Source organism: Podarcis raffonei, chromosome 13 (genome assembly GCF_027172205.1).
Source record: "Podarcis raffonei isolate rPodRaf1 chromosome 13, rPodRaf1.pri, whole genome shotgun sequence".
In the NCBI taxonomy this organism is placed as follows: domain Eukaryota; kingdom Metazoa; phylum Chordata; class Lepidosauria; order Squamata; family Lacertidae; genus Podarcis; species Podarcis raffonei.
The window spans coordinates 31467804-31489365 of record NC_070614.1 but is presented as its reverse complement, the minus strand read 5'-3'; the positions used below and the strand labels follow the sequence as shown (position 1 = coordinate 31489365).

General features: G+C 41.0%; 4 protein-coding genes across 4 annotated transcripts; all 4 read left to right on the top strand.

Annotated features, from left to right (window-relative positions):
- Positions 1-471: 471 nt before the first annotated feature.
- LOC128400261 (olfactory receptor 14J1-like) lies at positions 472-1404 on the top strand. The gene has a single exon (XM_053362420.1). It carries the CDS (start codon positions 487-489, stop codon positions 1402-1404), a length of 918 nt encoding a protein of 305 aa, XP_053218395.1. The 5' UTR covers positions 472-486.
- Positions 1405-5788: 4384 nt separating this feature from the next.
- Positions 5789-6727, top strand: LOC128398724 (olfactory receptor 14A16-like). The gene has a single exon (XM_053359975.1). The coding sequence runs from the start codon at positions 5804-5806 to the stop codon at positions 6725-6727; it is 924 nt and encodes a 307-aa protein (XP_053215950.1). The 5' UTR covers positions 5789-5803.
- Positions 6728-10937: 4210 nt separating this feature from the next.
- LOC128398723 (olfactory receptor 14A16-like) lies at positions 10938-11891 on the top strand. Its single transcript, XM_053359974.1, has one exon. It carries the CDS (start codon positions 10938-10940, stop codon positions 11889-11891), a length of 954 nt encoding a protein of 317 aa, XP_053215949.1.
- A 5202-nt stretch (positions 11892-17093) lies between these two features.
- Positions 17094-18047, top strand: LOC128398721 (olfactory receptor 14C36-like). Its single transcript, XM_053359973.1, has one exon. The coding sequence runs from the start codon at positions 17094-17096 to the stop codon at positions 18045-18047; it is 954 nt and encodes a 317-aa protein (XP_053215948.1).
- Positions 18048-21562: the final 3515 nt, after the last annotated feature.

Sequence of the window (21562 nt, the reverse complement as noted above, 5' to 3'; positions counted from 1 at the left end):
TTTTCAGGGTACCCTGTTAAAGAGATTCAGGGGGAATGTATTCTTTCTGAATGCCCAGCCATAGAACTCCCTAAGATGGTGTTGTGGAAGGATCTCCGAGAAATGATACACCTCATAGGGTGATCCTAAAACCCAGCATCAACACTGAAGGAATAATCTCCTGTGGGTTGGGTGATTCAGGATATACAACCAATTCCTTTGTGAAAACCTACTGCTATCTCTAATCAATAAACTTCTCCTTCATGAAGCCCATCCCTCAGTGGCCAAGGCTCACTTCACATGGGCCCTCAAAATATCAATAAGCCACAAAGAAAAGCTAGATGATTTAGTGTTGAGCATATGATAGTTATAAATTTAGTGCGACGGGTTCTAATTGTGTGTTCATAAATGGTTTTATATTTATTCATTAAACTGCTTCAAACTGAATTAAATACAGAGTTGTTGTTTTCTTCCAGGCTTGCCATGCTACTTAAAATTAAGTAAAAAATGGATAATCAAACATCAGTGTCTGAGTTTCTTCTCTTGGAATTCTCAGAAGTTCAGGAACTGCAGATGCTACACTTCTTTCTCTTCCTTGGAATGTTCTTAGCAACTGTGACAGGGAATCTTCTCATAATCTTGGCAGTAGCTTTCGACCACCGCCTGCACACCCCAATGTACTTCTTTCTGGTGAATTTGGCGGTGCAGGACCTTGGCTCTGTTTCAGTTATTATTCCCAAATCCATGGCCAATTCCCTCATGAACACAAGGCACATTTCATATTTTGGATGTGTTTTTCAGGTCCTCTTGTTCTTCCTCTTTGTTGGATGTGATGTTTACCTCCTTACAGTCATGGCATATGATCGGTACGTTGCCATTTGTGATCCCCTGCAATATGAAATGATAATGAACAGGAGAGCTTGCACCCAAATGGTTGCTGGTGTGTGGTTTGGTGGTCTTCTAAATGCAGCTTTAAACACCGGTGGAACGTTTTCAATGCCCTTCTGTTCCAATGTTGTCAATCAGTTCTTCTGTGAAATCCCACAGTTACTTAAGCTTGTGTGTTCTGACTTGTACCTAATTGAAATTGGAATTGTTATGCTTAGTACTACTATTGGGTTTGGCTGCTTCATTTTCATCATTGTTACTTATGTACACATCTTCAGTGCTGTTTTGAAAATCCCTTCAGCTGAGGGAAGAAGAAAGGCCTTCTCAACTTGTCTACCCCACCTCATTGTCTTATCCACATTTTTCCTTACAGCAGGCTTTGCTTACCTCAGACCCACCTCTAACACTGCCACACAACTGGATTTGGTGTTTACTATACTATATTCCATGGTTCCACCCATGCTGAATCCAGTAATTTACAGCATCAGAAATAAGGACCTCAAGGCTGCCCTGGCAAAACTTGTAGGTCTGAGGTAATCTTTTAAAAATGCTTTCTCTGTTGCTTTCTTTAAGCAATGGTTTGGTTTTTACTTTTTTGTCCTATTATTTTATAGAGAAAAGAAATAAGCGATGCTTGGGATTAAATCTACAATGGACCTTTAGGGTAATAGTGGGGGAGTGGGTCTAGATTGAATCCTAAACTCATTCAGCTCAGTTACATGGTATAGCCCCCTGCATAGAAGACTATTTGAAAGGTTTGCTTTCCTTCTGTGAGGCTTAGGCAGAGTAGCAGCCCAGCCTTGCTGCTGAATGGTGTTTGGTTCTAGTGTAACATTACACTGGCTTAACATACACCAGCTTCCTTCAAATGAACTTCATGTGCATAGGATAGCTATCTTTGTATATCCTTTCACAGAGAGAATTTAGCAGTTGGAGCAAACTTAAAAAAGAGTAATACCCAATTTAAGGGCTTCTCCACACTTCTACTTGTCCCCCGCTTAGAAATCACAGGTCTGAGCAGCGTTCTGGGTCCAAGCAGTTTTGCCTTTGCTCTGCCTCTTTCCTCCAGAAAACCCGCTCTTCTGTGCTAAATTGGAATGAACAGAAATCCATGGAAAACCTGACTGCTGTTTGTTCCAATTCAGTGATCAAGATAGGATTTCCCCCCCCAACTCTACTGATGTAATCTGTAGCAGCAATTTACCAAAATCCATTCCTCCATACTAAGATCCTCTTGTAACTCCCTAGCTCATTTCCTCATAAATGGTCCTCTTTGGGTATCAAATTCAATAATTATAAATATCACCTATTCAACCTGTATCATTTGCTGATGTTAATAAAATTCCAAATTTTGGTTCAGCTCTTTACTCTCCATTAAGTACAATAATGCAACCCTTCTATATATATATATATATTTCCCATCAGTCTGGAGATTTCAGCAAATGGTTTCACATCTTTTATAGTAACTACTTTTGTGTCCAATTCTGTTTGAAACCATGGTGGCCAATCTCTGAGCAAACCATATGTATGTATGAAAAAATATTGTGAAATGGTTATGTATGTTGCAAAAGGTCTGGACACATTCCACCCGCCCCTTATTTTTCACCACTGGTACACACCACCCCAATATCCCCAAACATTGTGGGATGCAAGGAGTTCTGGGCAGTTACCCAGGGTCTGTGTTTCTTTTTGGACAATGAAGCATGGTGGAGATTCAGGTGTCTTTAATATATATGGTTTATTTATACATGTCTACAACCTGAGCCTAGATGGAGATGTTCAATGCATTACAATCCAAGAGGATTACTTGCTTCTCCCATAGGCACAGCAGGCTTGCATCTGCCATGTTCTCTTTCTTTTTATTACAGCCTTTCAGAGTCAACCCACATGATGCTCTTCGGGCCCCCTGCTTCCTCCTTGTTGCTACTAACTCAGAGAAAAATTATACATCTCTGAGCCTTGTCATTTAAACTGAAATTCTACACCCTTTAAATCCTTTTGTCTCTGCCCATTAAAACACAGCTGAAGGAGGGGCCGCAACCCCACCCCAACTCGCAAAGTCTTCCCCCTTTTGATGGCTGCACAATCAAAGGGCAACCAGGGCCAGGGTGGATGCAAATTTACCAAGATCAATCTGCACATGTCTACACAATATAGGCTTGGCAGTTAATCACTGTCATCAATTCTCTCTGTTTTTTTTAAAAGACCCTCACAGAAAAGCAAATTATTAAGTTCCCACCTTTTATTTTGGCTGTGTCTGAGTAGGCATAATCAGTTAGCCCACAAATCTTAAGACTAAAGAATGTGCTTCCCAAGTGTAAAGAAAAATTATGGGCCAAAGACATCCCAAGTTAGGCCATGCTCAACAGAATTAAGTAAGTTTTTTTTTTTTACTTATTATTTTGCGTAAATTGCATATACAAACATATATGGTAGATGAGAACAAAATACATCATTTCAGGAAAGTGCATATAAAATGTCTATTTGAGTAATGTACTTTAGAAAATATATACAATTTCAATGTGCTTCTTTTTTGCATATTTGTTGTTGTTGCTGGTGTTGGCATCCATCTGTCTGAAGAGAAAATGGGATGAAGTCAAACTATTGCAGAATCATAATGCCTTTGAAAATTTAAAGCATTAAAAACTTTTTCTGTCTACTCAGAAGACCTGTTGGACTCAACTGGTCTTCCTCCAAGCAAGATCCCACCTGCACCATGCAATTAAAGCAGTATTATACAACTTTTAACAGTTATAGATTCACAAAAAGAATCTGGGGAGCTGTAGTTTGTTAGGGGTCCTAAGGGTCATTATGGTACCCCTATTACCTCCACAGAATTTAAACTCTGATAGTGTTTTAACAATACATGTTTCCAGGGAAATCTGGGATTTGTAGCTGTGTGATGATAGTTTAGTGGTATGATACTGTTTTAAATGGATAGTTCAAATGTGGGCTAAATGTGTATAGAACATTATCCTGGCCAATAACTTGCAACGATTAATCTAAAAGTACAAATTCAAAAACTAAAACCTGCTAAATCTTCATCGTTTAAAAACTATCAGAGAAGGACTTAATATTCTGTTACTGGATTATGTGATTTTAAATCATTTAAATTGTTCATTGCACAGAGAACCCCAGTTATAACTTATGGGTGGATAATAAATGTAATGAATTGATAAATAAATGTACTTTCAAAGACATTCATTATCTTTTAATTATATTTTCAGAAATAGCAGAAAATCTATTTTTCTTGGGGGAGTTCTTTGCCCAGTTGTGTTGAACTCTTGAGAGCATGTGCCAGTGAACACAACAAACGTAATAACATAGTGGCAATCTTGTACTGCCAATGAAAACAGACTTTTGACTGCCTTGGAGGGTGGGAGGCAATGGTACAGGGTAAGAGAACATACATAAAATTTCAGCTGTGCTTGTATGGATAGATGATCATCTAAAGACAACAGAGAAGAAGACACATCATCATTTGGAGAGAAAAACCGGCATGAAGAAAAATAGTAAGTTATTTATATCATTTTACCTTGAATGACTGGACATGTATGTCTTTCTTTAACTAACTAACTAGTCATCAAATCCCTACATTTTCCTCTTGAAATGATTGTCCCACTTAAATCAAAGCATGTGAGCTGCCTATAGAGGAACTGCTAATGGGATACTTTCATTGGCAATGTAAATAGTACTATAATCTAAGAACCAAGTATGAGATTTTGGCTCTTGCACGGATTAATTCTATTTCCTACAACATGCAGTATTCAGATCATTTCCAGAGGGTAGTCATATGTCATCCATTCAAGTGGAAACACATTAATTGCATTAATAAAAAGACTTTACTATAACTATTGGTGACTACAATCCAAACTTAAGAAGAACTACATATGTGTTTATTTTATGTTATCCTGAAAGTTTGTGACCAACTGAGGGACCTTTTATAGAACATTAACCAGATTTATATAAGCAAAATTTAACTGAGTACAAAGTTGAAGCTCTCAGAATCCTCATTCATTTTGCATGAATGGAAGCTACTTGTCCTCTAGGTACTCTTTGACTACATCTTCCTCTACATCTGAGGTAAGACCGGGAAGAGAGACATAGCAATAGTCTTTAAGTAATACCCATATTCCATTCATTGTGTGAAAGGGAAACAAGAACAACCTGAGATGTACAGTGCTTCTCTGGGAACTGAGCATCCTTAAAAACTGTTTGGGAATGCATAGCAAAATACACCAGCAAACAGTTATTTTATTTCAAGCTGTATTTTGGGCTAAGAATATCCGGTACCCTTTAGATAATGAAACAGAATCTCCCAAACAGCCCAAATGAAACAAACATTTTACTGAACCATAATGCTGCAGTGCATGTTGGGAAGCTACACTAAATTTTCAGAGACACCGTTAATGGAATCTTTCAAGGAGCTGGAGATGACGTTTACAAGTGTTCCATGTTTCACAAGCATACAGAAAGGTTGGTAGTACAATAGCGTTGTAAACAAACATTTTAGTTTCCCTACGAACATCCCGGTCCTCAAACACTCTGCATTTCAATCTGGAGAAAGCTGCGCTCACTGAGCCCAGGCAATACTGGATGTTGGCATCAATGGCGGTCCTTGTGGAAAGATAACTGCCCAGGTAGGAGAAGTGAATGACCCTTTCCAACGTTACACCATTGAGTTTGATTTGTGGCATTGCAGAGTGGTAGTTTTGTGCTTGTTGGTGCAGCACTTTGTTTTTTTGGATGTTGAGCAACAGGCCAACCTTTTTCTTAGCTTCTGCGAAGATCCTCTGTGGGAAATTTAGTGTGACGGATTCTAATTGTGTCTTCATAGAGGATTTGATATTTATTCATTAAACTGCTTCAAACTGAATTAAATACAGAGTTGTTGTTTTCTTCCAGGCTTGCCATGCTACTTAACATTAAGTAAAAAATGGATAATCAGACATCAGTGTCTGAGTTTCTTCTCTTGGAATTCTCAGAAGTCCGGGAACTGCAGATGCTACACTTCTTTCTCTTCCTTGGAATGTTCTTAGCAACTGTGACAGGGAATCTTCTCATAATCTTCGCAGTAGCTTTTGACCACCACCTGCACACCCCAATGTACTTCTTTCTGGTGAATTTGGCAATGCAGGACCTTGGCTCTGTTTCAGTTATTATTCCCAAATCCATGGCCAATTCCCTCATGAACACAAGGCACATTTCATATTTTGGATGTGTTGTTCAAGTCCTTTCATTTCTCTTCTTTGTTGGATGTGATGTTTTCCTCCTTACAGTCATGGCATATGATCGGTACGTTGCCATTTGTGATCCCCTGCAATATGAAATGGTAATGAACAGGAGAGCTTGTACCCAAATGGTTGCTGGTGTGTGGGTTGGCGGCCTTCTGCATGCAGTTTTAAACACCAGTGGAACGTTTTCAATACTATTCTGCTCCAATGTTGTCAGTCAGTTCTTCTGTGAAATCCCACAGTTACTTAAGCTTGCGTGTTCTGACTTGTACCTAATTGAAATTGGAATTCTTATGTTTAGTTTTACAGTTGGGGTTGGCTGTTTCATTTTCATCATTGTTACTTATGTACACATCTTCAGTGCTGTTCTGAAAATCCCTTCAGCCCAGGGAAGAAGAAAGGCCTTCTCAACTTGTCTACCCCACCTCATTGTCTTCTCCACATTTTTACTTACAGTATGCTTTGCTTACCTCAGGCCCACCTCTAACACTGCTCCACAAATGGATTTGATATTTACTATAATATATTCCATGGTTCCTCCCATGCTGAATCCAGTAATTTACAGCATGAGAAATAAGGACCTCAAGGCTGCCCTGGCAAAACTTGTAGGTCTGAGCCTGAGGTAATCTTTTAAAAATGTTTTCTCTGTTGTTTTCTTTAAGCAATGGTTGGGTTTGTATTTTCTTTACATATTATTTTATACAGAAAGGGGATAAGCTGTACTTGACTTTAAATCTAAGGTGGATCTCATGTTCTTCCCCAAGATTCATACTCTGATCTCCCTAATGTCACGTGGAGGTTAAATTTTTCTTTTTCTTTTTTAATAATTCCATTTTGATTATGTTTTCAGCACCAATGAATATCCCTCAAAGTGCATTAAAACAAATAAAATATCTAAATAAGAAAATAACTTAAGAGGGGCAATCCTACAGCAAGATCTTCAGGGATAAGCATTGGGATTTAGTTTATCTCCGGTTTGGTCAATTGTTTTTCAGCATTTAGTTCCTGACCCCAGCTCTGTTGAAGACACACCAATATAAAATGCTCAGACAACTGAGTGGAAGCTGGTTGAGCTGTGGGTGGCATAAATTTCAAAAAAAAGGCTGTTCCAGAAACATGGTTGGGGAAGGACTGGGGGAGGTGGGCTAGGCTGTATTTTAAGCCTATTTGGCTCAGTCTCATGGCCTGGCAGCTGGCATAGAAAACTGTTTGAAAAGTAAGTCCAAATTGAGGGTAGTCAGGGGGAATGGCAAAAGCAGGACCAGGTGGGGGGAGTGCTTAGGCTATATCCTAAGCCTATTCAGCTAGGTCATGTAACCTGGTTTAGAGCACTCTCATTTTAAAGCAATCATTTTTAATTAAATCCTTACAGCATATTACAACATCACACAAACATACAATATCCCACCCTAACCAAGATGATAAAGTTTGGGCAATACATCAGAAATAACAGCCAAATACGCTATAAGTTCTCATACATGAAAACATTTGCACACAGGGTAATATACAGATTATTCTAACCAAAAGTTTTTATAGTGTCAAAGGAGCCCTCTGTTTTAATTTTTAGCCATATATTTAATAAAACCTTTCCAATCAGTTGCAATTGAATCATTATGCTTCAGTCTTTGTGCCAATTTTATTTTATTGATCTCTTTTTTCCTCAAGTGCTACTTGCCCTAATTTGTTTCACCTTCTCGTATATTGTTATTATGAGCCTGGCTCCTAGACAACCTTTGAGGGGTCTGAAGCTAGTGTTATTTCCTGTCAAAGGTTAAGAAGCAGTGCCAGGTCTGGACATTAGAGGTGTTTTGTCCAGGGACTGATTTTATTTCAACAAATCCGTCCAGAACTGAACCACTTCCCACATCTCCACCACATATGCTGATTTGAGCAAACATTCCACAAGGTGATCAGTAGTTTGCTGAATAAGGAAAGTATGGGCTAAATTTATAACCATGAGATATCCCTCTCAAGTACTACCTCTTTTGTCAAGGCTGAGACAGATTTTAAAGGAAGTTTCAGTTTCCCCCACACTGAAGCCCAGACACACTGAAGTTGGAAAATTGCCAGACTTCAGAACTCTTATTAGTTGCTGGACTTTGTGTGCAACTGAACTAAAGACTTGGCTATGGGCTTTAACACAGCAAAGACTTTGAAAGAAAGAACCCTCTCTGGGCTCAGAGAGCGAAGACAACTTGCAGCATCTGTAAATAGTGTATGTATAGTAGTGCATGTTGGTGTTTGCCTAGTGAAGACCACTCTGCTAAATGGCTGTTTTCTGTGGTGAGTTTTACTGCTTGTCTGAGCTTCTGCAGCACATGCACCCAACACCCCAACAGCCTGCCCTTGGCCAGTGCAGATAGGTAAATCATAGAGTTGGAAGGGACCCTAAGGGTTATCTACTCCAACCCCCTTCAATGCATTCATGACAGATGTCCATCCAACTTCTGCTTAAATGATCGTGATAAAGTAAAGATTGACAGTGTGCTTATCTAAACTACTGTAGCAAATACAAAATTTCTTTTTTAAGAAATTGGTTTATGGATATTATACTAAAAAAGCAACAACAATGGTCTTATGCATCTTTGTTTTTATATGGTTTTGGCATTTTAGGTATGGCCTTTTTTTAAGCAAATGGATTATACATTTTCTAAATAAATATAAGGTATTTATATACTTCTATTTCCTAGGGAAGGTGCGGGCAATCTAACCAATCAATATTAGCTTACAGCCATGGCATATTCATAGTGAAGCAATAGTAAGTCTGCCTCAGGGTAGACCTAGTAGCTTGGTAGAAAATTGAAACATAGATCTGCATTATGAGCATGCTCAGAACTGTTTTCTTGAAGGCCAATCCTCCATAGAACTCTGTGCACTTTTGGTAACCAAAGAAGCAAAAATGAGTGTTTCCTACTTTAAGGTTTTTGTGTAGTTGTTTTTTTAAAAATGTTTTGTTTAGCATTTAATACCTGTTTTGTGAATTTGTTAAAGAAAGAGAGACAGAGAATGGCCAAACAAGCAGCTTTGGACACAGTGTGAGTCCATTGGGCACAGTGTGAGTCCATTTCAACTGACATTCATCAGTTATTCAGTTCAATGGTTTTCAACCAGTGTGCCATGGCACCCTGGGGTGCCTTGAATGATGGTCAGGGGTACTGCAGGCAACACTGGCCTCCAACCCTCTTTTGTTCTCTCCCTTCTCTGATGCCTTCTCGTGGCAGCAGCTGCCTGGAGGATTCTCAAGGAGAATGGAGAGGTGAGGAGGCTGAGGGAAAGCTCCACAAGGGTGTGTGTGACTGTCTTGTGGCGAAATGCCCTCCGAGCCTCAGAAGCCCAGCTATGTCACAGCCCCTCACCCCTTTTCAAATACCCTCCACCTGGGCAGCTGTCGCCACTCCCCCTGGTCTCTGACCTGCCCTCCCACCTAAAATATAGGTGCCTTCTCACACCGCCCCATATGGTCATGGGAAGAGAAAGACCCCAGCTTTAGCAACCCAACAGGGATTGGCCAAATGTGAATGTTACACCTTCCTTACTTTGGGAGGCAGCAGTGGGTGCCACCAGGCCTGCATGACAGAAAGCCTCCCTTTTGGTGAAGGACACTGAACTCCCAGGCAGGCATTGTACACAACAAGCACAAGAAAGACCAGTGTGCTTGCTGCCTGCCCAGCCTCTCATTTGTCCATCCATTCCCAAGAGCAAGGACTGGCAGACTGGCTGGCTGGGCTACCTCAACCACTTGCTTGCTTACTCCAAGACCACCTCAGTTTCTGGCAACCAGCACCCCTTGGCCAACCCCAGAGGACCATTTGCATGGGGAGCTTGTAGTCAGAGCTGCTGCAACAAACAGCCATGCAAGCCTATGGGAGGCAGAGATGTGAGCAGGAATCAGAGGAGGGAGGGAAGAAAAGAGGGATGGAGGCCATGGTCAGGGCAGCACCCCTGACCTTCCTTCAAGGCACCTAAGGGTGCCACAGCACACTGGATGAAAACCACTGGTGTAAAAGATTTCAGTTTTAGATGTGTCACACTTATTTGAAGTCTCTCAGCCTCACTCGCCTCACAGAGTGTTTGTTGTGGGGAAGGAAGGGAAAGGAGAATGTTAGCCGCTTTGAGACTCCTTTGGGTAGTGATAAAGCGGGATATCAAATCCAAACTCCTCCTCCTCCTCCTCCTCCTCCTCCTCCTCCTCCTCCTCCTCTTCTTCTTCTTCTTCTTAATTTAAGCAGCCACTGCCAGAAACCCACCACACACACTTAGAGAAAAGTGATTTAGGAACATTAAACCCCCCCCCCTCTGGTGCAAGCCCCTAAGAAGAACTTTGGATCATAGTCATTATAAACATAACTGAATCTCAACCCTCAAAATACACATCTGATTCACAGCTGCTGAGCTGTAGAAGGCTCGTGAGAATTAAACCTTCTGGGTATAATTAGTAACTAGACATTGATAAAGCTCATTGCTAACCATTTCACTCCTTTGTTGAATAGCTTAGTTTCCAATATCTGCCCTTAAGTGATAGAGATTACATTGGTTGGAATGAGTCTTGATGACAGGGAGGGCAGTCAGAGATTCACCACCAAAGGATTCTTTCATTTTGGCTTCTCTTACCAAAAGACAGGAGTGCAAGTAGAACACATCACCAGGGTAGGCTTCTTGGCAAGGTGGATGATGTAGCAACGGAGGAGGCACAAGCCTTTTTGGACAAGTAATCACAAATAATCAAAGCATGTTTGCCAAGAAAGATTTCCTGGTTCAACTAAATAAGAAAGAATTAGAAAGAAGTAGTATGGCAGCTTTCTTTCCCAGGCACCAAACAAAGGTCTGAGACACACAATGATGAACCACTCAAGAGCAAATGGATTCCTTCTACATGGATTCCCTGATATTCGGGAGGTGCAGATATTTCACTTCAGCCTTTTTGTCATAATATATCTGGTGGCCCTCATAGAAAACCTTATCATCATCACTGTCATCTTCTACAGCCACCAGCTTCATACACCCATGTACTTTTTTCTCGCCAACCTGTCATTGCAAGACATTGGCTCCATATCAGTTACAGTTCCCAAGTCCATTGCAAATTCGTTGATGAAGACCCAAACGATCTCTTACTCTGGATGTGTCTGCCAAATATTCTTCCTTGCTTTCTTCATGATGTCCCATTACGTCTTCCTTGGTGTCATGGCATATGATCACTATGTTGCCATCTGCAATCCACTGCATTATGAGACTGTCATGAACAAGAAAGCTTGCATTCAGATGGCAACCAGTGCATGGATTGGTGGACTTTTCTATACAACAGTGTACACCGGAACAACATTCAGAGTTGAGTTCTGTTCTAATGTCATCAATCAGTTTTTCTGTGAAATCCCACAACTGCTGAAGAACTCTTGCTCTGACTCGGATAACACTGTGATTTGGGTTGTGACTTTTGGAGTTTGTTTAGCCTTCATCTACTTTGCTCTTATTGCTTTTTCTTACGTTCAGATCTTCAGAGCAGTCCTGAAAATCCCATCCAGACACGGGAAGCAAAAAGTCTTCTCAACTTGTTTGCCTCATCTTATTGTTATCACCCTGTTTTTGGTAAGTGGTACCTTTGTCTATTTAAGACCAGCTCCCAGGTCTCCATCGGCATTTGACCTCTTGGCTTCTATGTTCTACTGCATGGTGCCACCAGTAACGAATCCAATCATCTATAGCATAAGAAACAAGGAGCTTAAAATGGCATTCTGGAAGTTGCTGGTAAATATATTCCCCCAATTCTTAGACAAAAAACATTCTCCATTTTAGGAAACAGTTTCAGTTGCCTAGATGGTGTGCATAAGTTTTGTTCAATCCTATGTTTGCTTACTTAGAAGAGGATATCATTACATTGAATAGGAATTCTAGTCTCAGGAAAGTGTACATTGGATTGTAGCCTTATATCACACATTTACTTCATCTTTACACCAGGGGTGAGTATCTGTGGCTTTCCGGGTGCTGTTGGACTACAAAATCCATTCTCCCTATCTACTAGCCATACATGCTAGAGCTGATGGTAATTGGGTTCCTGGAGATTGTTGTGTATAGCACGGCCATTTCCCATTGAAACCTCGAGGACCTAAAACTTATTTAACACTGATATTAGTACTGAATGCCCAATATGAACATGTGAAAATCCTTTACATTAAATTCTATAAAATATATAATATTTGAATTAATTTTTACTTCTTGCAGTGGAGATACAGGCTGATAAAAACATAATTGTATTCAACTGACCTTACCTATATACCTGTCCTTGCATGTGCCATATATTTTCACTTGTTTTTACTCGTTCATTTGTGTCCAGATGCTATAAACCTGCATATATGAGACAGGTAGGGAGGAAGATGGCTTTGATGTGGCTGCTATTTCCCATTTGTTATGATTCCACATCCCAGCACTGCTCGTATCAGGAAGTCTATATTTAGAAGAACTATGAGTTGAGTCATAGCTAGAAGAAGGTGGAGACTGGAGAGAAAAGGGCCATCGGGGGATAACAGGTGCTTTCTATTGTGCCTGGATCCCAGCATTTTGTATTTGACTTCTTTTAGTAATGTTTTCTTTTGAAATGCTTAAGTTAATGCTTAATGGATTTTTGTGTTTTTATATTGTAAACTGTTCTGTGATCCTCAGATCAAGGGCAGTATAGAAATTTCATAAATAAAAAAAGAATTTTTGTGAACCTTAATGTGTTAAATGTGCATCTGTAGTTGATATCCTTTGCAATATTTTATTAGGAAAATTTTAAGATCATGTATTACTTTCCTGTTAATTATGTTGCTTTGAATGTATATTTTATATTTGTCTTTCTTCTGTAATTTTCTATTCTGGATTGTTTTATTTGATGTTTTAATGTGTTGTAAACTGGTTGAGGTTTTTCTGCTTCTTAAGCAGTACAGAAATGAAATGGAGGAGGAGGAGGAGGAACAACTCCTGGATCCAGAAGGTTTTAGGTCATAAGTCATTTTATGATTGGGTGGATTATGGTTCCAGCTTCTAATGAGCTTTGAAGCTGATGGTTCCAGCCCCTACGGCGGGTGTACATGGAAGAGCCTTCTCTGCAGTGGCTCCACATTTCTGTAATGACTCTCTTAGCTGTGTCATGCTTCAACACTGCTGTCTTTTCAAAGTTAGGTAAAAACATTTCAGTGATATGCAAGGTGGTAATAGATCTGTTCCAACCCAATACAAATCTGTTGGGTTCTGATGTATGCATTTAATTCCTTTTCTTTAATCTGTCAGTTCCTACTATAACCAAGAACTATGGATATGTTTCTATGTGCTGACGAAATTTCTGTCAGTAGATGCTGGGAGGGTTGGGATTGACGCTTTTTAAAAAGTTTTGAATGCACTATCATTTTGTTCTGTATATATTTGTCTGTTTTGAAACTCAATAAAAATAGATATTTAAAAAAATCCACTTCAGTGTTCAGGCATTTGGGAAAGGCTGAGATACCCATCTTTCAATTAACAATGTTGTTATGACATCACATGATTAGAAGTGGTTTGTTCTGCTTGTCTTTTAAAATTAATAGCACAAGAGGTATTGTGAGATTTTAAAAAGCTTTCTTTGAATGGACACACTTTTCCCTATGTGTCTAGCAGGGGTTAAATTCTGCTCAGTTTCTGTGCGCAGGCTTGGTCTCAGCAGCAAAGAAGCATGCACAAAGAAAGCCTTGGAAAAGAGGTACCCCCCCCCACTGTGAGGTAAATGCAACCTTACTGAACATAATTTAGCTTCCATTGTTGATATCAGAACAAAAGAAAAGCCTGGTGACTGGCAGGGCCGTCTTACGCATATCTGGAGCCAGGGTGCAAAGATCCCTCTGCCCCCCCCCCCGTTTCCCAGAGTTGTAGACATTTTTTTAAGGGGGGGACCCCAAAGTTGTTGACATTTTTTAGGAAAGGCTGCTCCCACCCTCACGCTGCTGCCCCATGCTTCTCGTGCACGGCGAGATGTTGGCTCCTGCTGCGGGATCATGGTGTGGGGCTGGGCAGCCGGAGACAATGGGGGCATCACGGGAGGCAGGCGGGGATCTCATCCAGGAAGGGACAGGCGAAGTGAGCAGGGCCGACTGCGTCGCTGCAGCAGAGAAGCGTGCTGGCACAGCTGCAGTCTCGCCATCCTTGCTTGGGGAGGAAGGAGAGAGCGTGACTGGGAGGGGATCACACAGGGGAAGGAATAGAGGTTTGTATGAAGAAGTGCAGAGGTGGTGGGGGCAGTGGGAGGAGCCAGGTTCTGGGCAAGGCGGTGGAGAAGCAGAGGAAGGAGGGAGGGGGCAGCAGTTGCAGCATGTAGCCTCGAGCGCGGGGATCTTTTGAGGTAGAGTGAACGGGGGAAGTGGTGGTAGAGTCATGTTTATGATGTGCAGAGCTTGGGATGCAAAGCACACACCACACAGCCGAGGAGGTGGTGTGTCATAGAGCCAGCGGAGAGTGCTGCGGGAAAGCATCTGGAGCCTTCCCACCTCCAACGGGCATTGGGGGCGGGCAGGCACCAAGCCCCCACTCCATTTTGCTTACCTCCCCGATCTCTCCTCCCCAGACTCTTCCCTGACTCTCCACCTGGCACCCTCCACTGCTTGGCACCCTGGCTCACCATGCCGCTACGCCCAATGGTAAAGACGTCTCTGGTGACTGGGCTGTACAGGTGTTCAGCCTGTTGTAAGCCATCTTGGAAATCACTCAACTGGCAGAATTTCAAAGTAAATAAATACATATATGCGATAAACAGACCATGTGGACTGTCATGCAAAAGCGTGAATGGTGCAACTGAACTGGAGGAATCCAAGAAGACCTTGTGGCACAGGGGGATTTTGAAACTGCATATTTGAATTTACCTGGAAGTTGTAACTGTGGGTTTCAGGTAGCTCTCAGGGCAGGCCCAAGACATTTTGCTGCCTGTAGCAAACAATACAACCATGGGTCCCTCCACCATACAACCTGATGAGTACATTGAACAGTCACCAGATGATAAATGACTAAGTATGTCTTGGTCTCTGAGAAAAAATGATCACAGAACTGATTCCTAGAAAGGGCTGGTGTAGAAAGTGCTGCTGCTGCTGCTGCTTCTTTTAAAAAATGTTTGCACATGAGGGAGAAGAGGCCTTAGGGCTATTGCAGTCTCTGCAAAAGGGCCATTCTTTCTATGACGAATTATACACTCACCCACTGAGAAGTGATGAGGTTGTAGATGCAGCAAAAGGGGTATGGGTGGTTTGATTGAATTCATAAAAATCCGCAGCTTCTTTATAAGCAGAAGCAGCATCACAGACCACAAGGTTCAAACATAGGGATTTAAAAAAGCTTCGGGATTTAACTCCCATACCCATGTCTGTACTCCAATGTTCTTCCCTCCTTGCAGAAACAAATGAAGAGGAGGGGATGTTGTATAAGAGGGATGCAGAAGCTTTTTCAACCTGAGGGCTGCACTCCCTTCTGGGCAAGTTTCCTGGAGTCACTAGTGAATGGTGTACCTCATCTGTGGCAAAAGGGGCCAGAGTAAAAAATGGGAGCTTTAGCTTTCCACAACAGGCTCGTTTCTGCATGCACTTGGACATTCTTCTCTATTATCCCTCTGGGCAAGCCAAAAGCACTGATTTCATGCATGCATTCTAGCCAAATAAAATGTGAAAGGAGCATGCAAAGAAGGGCTGGTGTGGGATTGTGACCATTGTCGGGAATATGGACTGAGAGTGCTGACAGGTAGAAAAATTTGACCCCAGGCCTGAAATTTTTCATGCCTGGCATATAATTTCTGCATCAGAAAATCAGAAAGTATGCTTGATAAACAGCAGACATTGCATAATATCTGTGGAAAATTCAATCAAACAAATGAGGCTGAGAGGCTGAATGCTAAATGATAAAATTATAATTTTGCCCAGGACTGGATCATAAATTGCTTGATGTGAATGCCAGAAAGTAAAATTGTAAACAATTCTACTCCTTGCTGAGGTTTCTTTCAGCCTGCACATTTATATCTAGGACAATGTTCTTCCTGCTGCATTTGAAACAGAGAAAGAGAGAAAGGTCTGAAATAGTATAAATTAATGGTGTATGTTTATGCCACATCTGAGCAGTTTTCAGTTTTCAATGCTGTTTGCCCTGAGGAGGCTTGCTCTTTACCACTGAATCAGTGGTAATCCAAGGAAAATTTGATTGATTACTCCCATGTAATGAGATTTTTTAATTAAAAGTTTTTCACAATACAAAAAATGGTTACAAAAATGCAAATATAACAAGTAGAATGTGGAGTCTTCTCTTAGAAGTCATTCTGTGCTTTATTAAAAAGATGGACACAGTTTTAATGCAACAGGTTGGTCTACAACCCTCACTATGGAGCATAAGGCAATCCACATTGTTCTGTGGATGCTAGCCTTAAATCATATACAACATTTGCCATTATTGATCTGTTATTACTTGCTTGATTTAGAACTTTCTGGCAGGGGGTAGGCAACAAAGAAAACCAATTTCATGAGCAGAAGAGGATTTTACAGCATAATCCTATACATGTCTTCTTAGAATTAACTCATACAGGGTTCCATAGGACTTCATCCCACATAGTTGTGTAAAGGATTGCAGTCCTAGATGTGTTAAATAGCACCAGCCAACAACCCACACAGGGTTATGCCATAGAGAAAACTGCTTTAGGAACATTTTTTTTAAAGAACCCCCCCCCCTCTGGTGCAAGCCCTTTACATACGCCAAAGCAGAACTTTGGATCATAGTCATTATAGCTGCATCTCAACCCTCAAATACACATTTGATCCACATTTGCTGAGCTGTATGTAGGAGGCTCATGAGAATTTAACCTTCGGGGTATAATTAGAAGTGAGACATCTATAAAGCTTATTGCTGTACATACCACCCGTCACCACATACAGTACAGAGAGAAAGATTTCCTGATACAACTGAAAGAGAAAGAAGTAGTATTGTAGCTTCATTTTCCTAGGAACCAAAATCTGAGGCACAATGATGAACCAGTCAAGAGTAAGTGGATTCCTTCTACATGGATTCCCTGATATTCGGGAGGTGCAGGTAATTCACATCAGCCTTTTTGTCATAATATATTTGGTGGCCCTCATAGAAAACCTTATCATCATCACTGTCATCTTCTACAGCCACCAGCTTCATACACCCATGTATTTCTTTCTCGCCAACCTGTCATTGCAAGACATTGGCTCCATATCGGTTACAGTTCCCAAGTCCATTGCAAATTCGTTGATGAAGACCCAAACGATCTCTTACTCTGGATGTGTCTGCCAAATATTCTTCCTTGTTTTCTTCATGATGTCCCATTACGTCTTCCTTGGTGTCATGGCATATGATCGCTATGTTGCCATCTGCAATCCACTGCATTATGAGACTGTCATGAACAAGAAAGCTTGCATTCAGATGGCAACCAGTGCATGGATTGGTGGACTTTTCTATACAACAATGTACACCGGAACAACATTCAGAGTTGAGTTCTGTTCTAATGTCATCAATCAGTTTTTCTGTGAAATCCCACAACTGCTGAAGAACTCTTGCTCTGACTCGGATAACACTGCGATTTGGGTTGTGACTTTTGGAGTTTGTTTAGCCTTCATCTACTTTGCTCTTATTGCTTTTTCTTACATTCACATCTTCAGAGCAGTCCTGAAAATCCCATCCAAACAAGGGAAGCAAAAGGTCTTCTCAACTTGTTTGCCTCACCTTATTGTTATCACCCTGTTTTTGGTAAGTGGCACCTTTGTCTATTTAAGACCAACATCTGGGTCCCCATCAGCATTTGACCTCTTGGTTTCTATGTTCTACTGCATGGTGCCACCACTAATGAATCCAATCATCTATAGCATAAGAAACAAGGATCTTAAAATGGCATTCTGGAAGTTGCTGGTAAATATTTTCCCCCAATTCTTAGACGAAAACCATTCTCCATTATAGGAAACAGTTTCAGTTGCCTAGATGGTGTGCTTAAGTTTAGTTCAATCCTATGTTTGTTTACTTAGAAGTGGATATCACTACATTGAATAGGCATTCTAGTCTCAGCAAAGTATACATTGGATTGTAGCCATATATCACACGTTTACTTCATCTGTATATGTCTTTAGACCAGGGGTAAGTATATGTGGCTTTCTGGGTGCTGTTGGACTACAACATCCATTCTCCCTATCTACTAGCCATACATGCTAGAGCTGATGGTAATTGGGTTCCTGGAGATTACTGGAGATTATTGTGTATAGAACTGCCATTTCCCATTGAAATCTAGATCTAAAACTTTTAACACTGATGTTAGTACTGAATGCCCAATATGAACATGTGAAAATCCTTTGAATTAAACCCTATGAAAGTTTATATTCATTAATATTTGAATTAATTTTTACTTCTTGCAGTGGAGATACAGGCTGATAAAAACATAATTGTATTCAACTGACCTTACCTATATACCTGTCTTTGCATGTGCCATATATTTTCACTTGTTTTTAATTGATCATTTGTGTCCAGATGCTATAAACCTGCATATATGAGACAGGTAGGGAGGAAGATGGCTTTGATGTGGCTGCTATTTCCCATTTGTTATGATTCCACATCCCAGCACTGCTCATAGCAGGAAGTCTATATTTAGAAGAACTGTGAGTTGAGTCATAGCTAGAAGAAGGTGGAGACTGGAGAGAAAAGGGAAATCGGGGGAAAACAGGTGCTTTCTAATGTGCCTTGATCCCAGCATTTTGTATTTGACTTCTTTTAGTAATGTATTCTTTTGAAATGCTTAAATTAATGTTTACTATGCTATGGATTTCTGTGTTTTTATATTGTAAACTGTTCTGTGATCCTCAGATCAAGGGCGGTATAGAAATTTCATAAATAAAAAAAATATTTTTGTGAACTTTAATGTGTTAAATGTGCATCTGTAGTTGATATCCTTTCCATTATTTTATTAGGAAATTTTTAAGATCATGTATTACTTTCCTGTTAATTATGTTGCTTTGAATGTATATTTTATATTTGTCTTTCTTCTGTAGTTTTCTATTCTGGATTGTTTTATTTGAAGTTTTAATGTGTTGTAAACTGGTTTGAGGTTTTTCTTCTTCTTAAGCAGTACAGAAATGAAATGGAGGAGGAGGAATAAACAACTCCTGGATCCAGAAGCTTTTAAGGTTATATGATTGGGTTATATGATTGGGTGGATTATGGTTTCAGCTTCTGAGCTTTGAATCTGATGGATCCAGCCCCTACTGTGGGTGTACATGGGAAGAGCCTTCTCTGCAGTGGCTCCACATTTCTGTAATGACTCTCTTAGCTGTGTCATGCTTCAACATTGCTGTCTTTTCAAAGTTAGGTAAAAACATTTCAGTGATATGCAAGGTGGTAATAGATCTGTTCCAACCCAATACAAATCTGTTTGGTTCTGATGTATGCATTTAATTCCTTTTCTTTAATCTGTCAGTTCCTGCTATAACCAAGAACTGTGGATATGTTTCTATGTGCTGATGAAATTTCTCTCTCTGGGGAAGGACCAGTGAGGGTCAGTAGATGCTGGGAGGGTTGGGATTGATGCTGTTTTAAAGTTCTGAATGCGCTATCATTTTGTTCTGTATATTTTTGTGTCTGTTCTGAAAATCAATAAAAAATAAATATTTAAAAAATCCACTTCAGTGTTCAGGCCTTTGGGAAAGGATGAGATACCCTTCTTTCAATTAACAATGTGATTATGACATCACATGATTAGAGGTGGTATGTTCTGCTTGTCTTTTAAAATTAATAGCACAAGAGGTATTGTGAGATTTTAAAAGGCTTTCTTGGAATGGACATACATTTCCCTATGTGAGTAGCAGGGGTTAAATTCTGCTCAGTTTCTGTGTATAGGCTTGGTCTCAGCAGGAAAGAAGCATGCACAAAGAAAGCCTTGGAAAAGAGGTCCCCCCCCCCACTGTGAGGTAAATGCAACCTTACTGAATATAATTTAGCTTCCATTGTTGATATCAGAACAAAAGAAAAGCCTGGTGACTGGCAGGGCCGTCTTACGCATATCTGGAGCCATGGTGCAAAGATCCCTCTCCCCCCCCCCCAATTTGGAAAGGCTGCTCCCGCCCTCGCGCTGCTGCCCCATGCTGCTCGCGTGCGGACAGACGTTGGCTCACGCGGAGGGATCATAATGTGGGGCTGGGCAGCTGGGCAGCCGGGCGCCATGGGGCAGCATGGGAGGCAGGCAGGAGTCTGTACAGGTGTTCAGCCTGTTGTAAGCCATCTTGGAAATCATTCAACTGACAGAATTTCAAAGTAAATAAATACATATATGCGATAAACAGACCATGTGGACTGTCATGCAAAAGCGTGAATGGTGCAACTGAACTGGAGGAATCCAAGAAGACCTTGTGACCCAGCCCCTGCGCACGTGGGGGTGGGCGTGAAGCCCACAACCCCACCTCCTCTCCAGCTTGGAAGTGGCTTTGTGGAATTCGTTTGCCATTATTGATCTGTTATTACTTGCTTTGATTTAGAACTTTTTGGCGGGGGTAGGCAACAAAGAAAACCAATTTCATGAGCAGAAGAGGATTTTACAGCATAATCCTATACATGTCTTCTTAGAATTAAGTCACACAGGGTTCCATAGGACTTCATCCCACATAGTTGTGTAAAGGACTGCAGTCCTAGATGTGTTAATTTAAATAGCAACAGCCAATAACCCACAACCCACACAGGGTTATGCCATGTTGGGATACTGCCAGGGAGATAAAGTCCATCTGAGCCCCCAAGCTCGGTGCCGGACGATCCATCGACCTCCCGTAGTCAGGCAATATCAGCAATCAGCGGCACGAAGCCTCAAGAAAAGATAGCCACATTCTTGGACTTGTGCACACTCTATCAGCAGAATTCACACAGCAAAAGATGCACAGCAGGAGAGCATATTTACAAGTTTATTTAGCGTTGGTCAGAACAAAGAAACCATGACCGCCTGCTCCGGCTGCTCAGGCAAACAGGAGAAACGAAAGCAACTGACAACAGAAACATCCTGTGAGACAGGAAATACGCAGGCTGTGACACAAACATCCTGCTCCCTTTTAAGGTGGAACGGAAATATCCTAACATCCTCCCCCTTTCCGTGTAACCTGTAGTACCTGTGGTTCAACCCAATTGCAACCTTTGTACGTAAACCTTAAGTTGTTCTCTGTTAACAACCTTAGACAACAGATCAGCAGGAATTTCATTTCCTGGCATGTAGGACACCTGAATGAGTCCTTTCTGAATACACTCTCTTGCACGATGTAGCTTAATCTGCAAGTACTTGGTTCTTTGCTTGCAACTCTCCGAGTTCAGCAAAGCCAAACAAGATCTATTGTCTTGATACACTTGTATAGGACATTTCACAGAAACCCCGATGTCCTTAAACAGTTGCATCAACCATTCACAATCCATGAGTGAAAATGACAGAGCATTGAGTTCTGCTTCACAGGAAC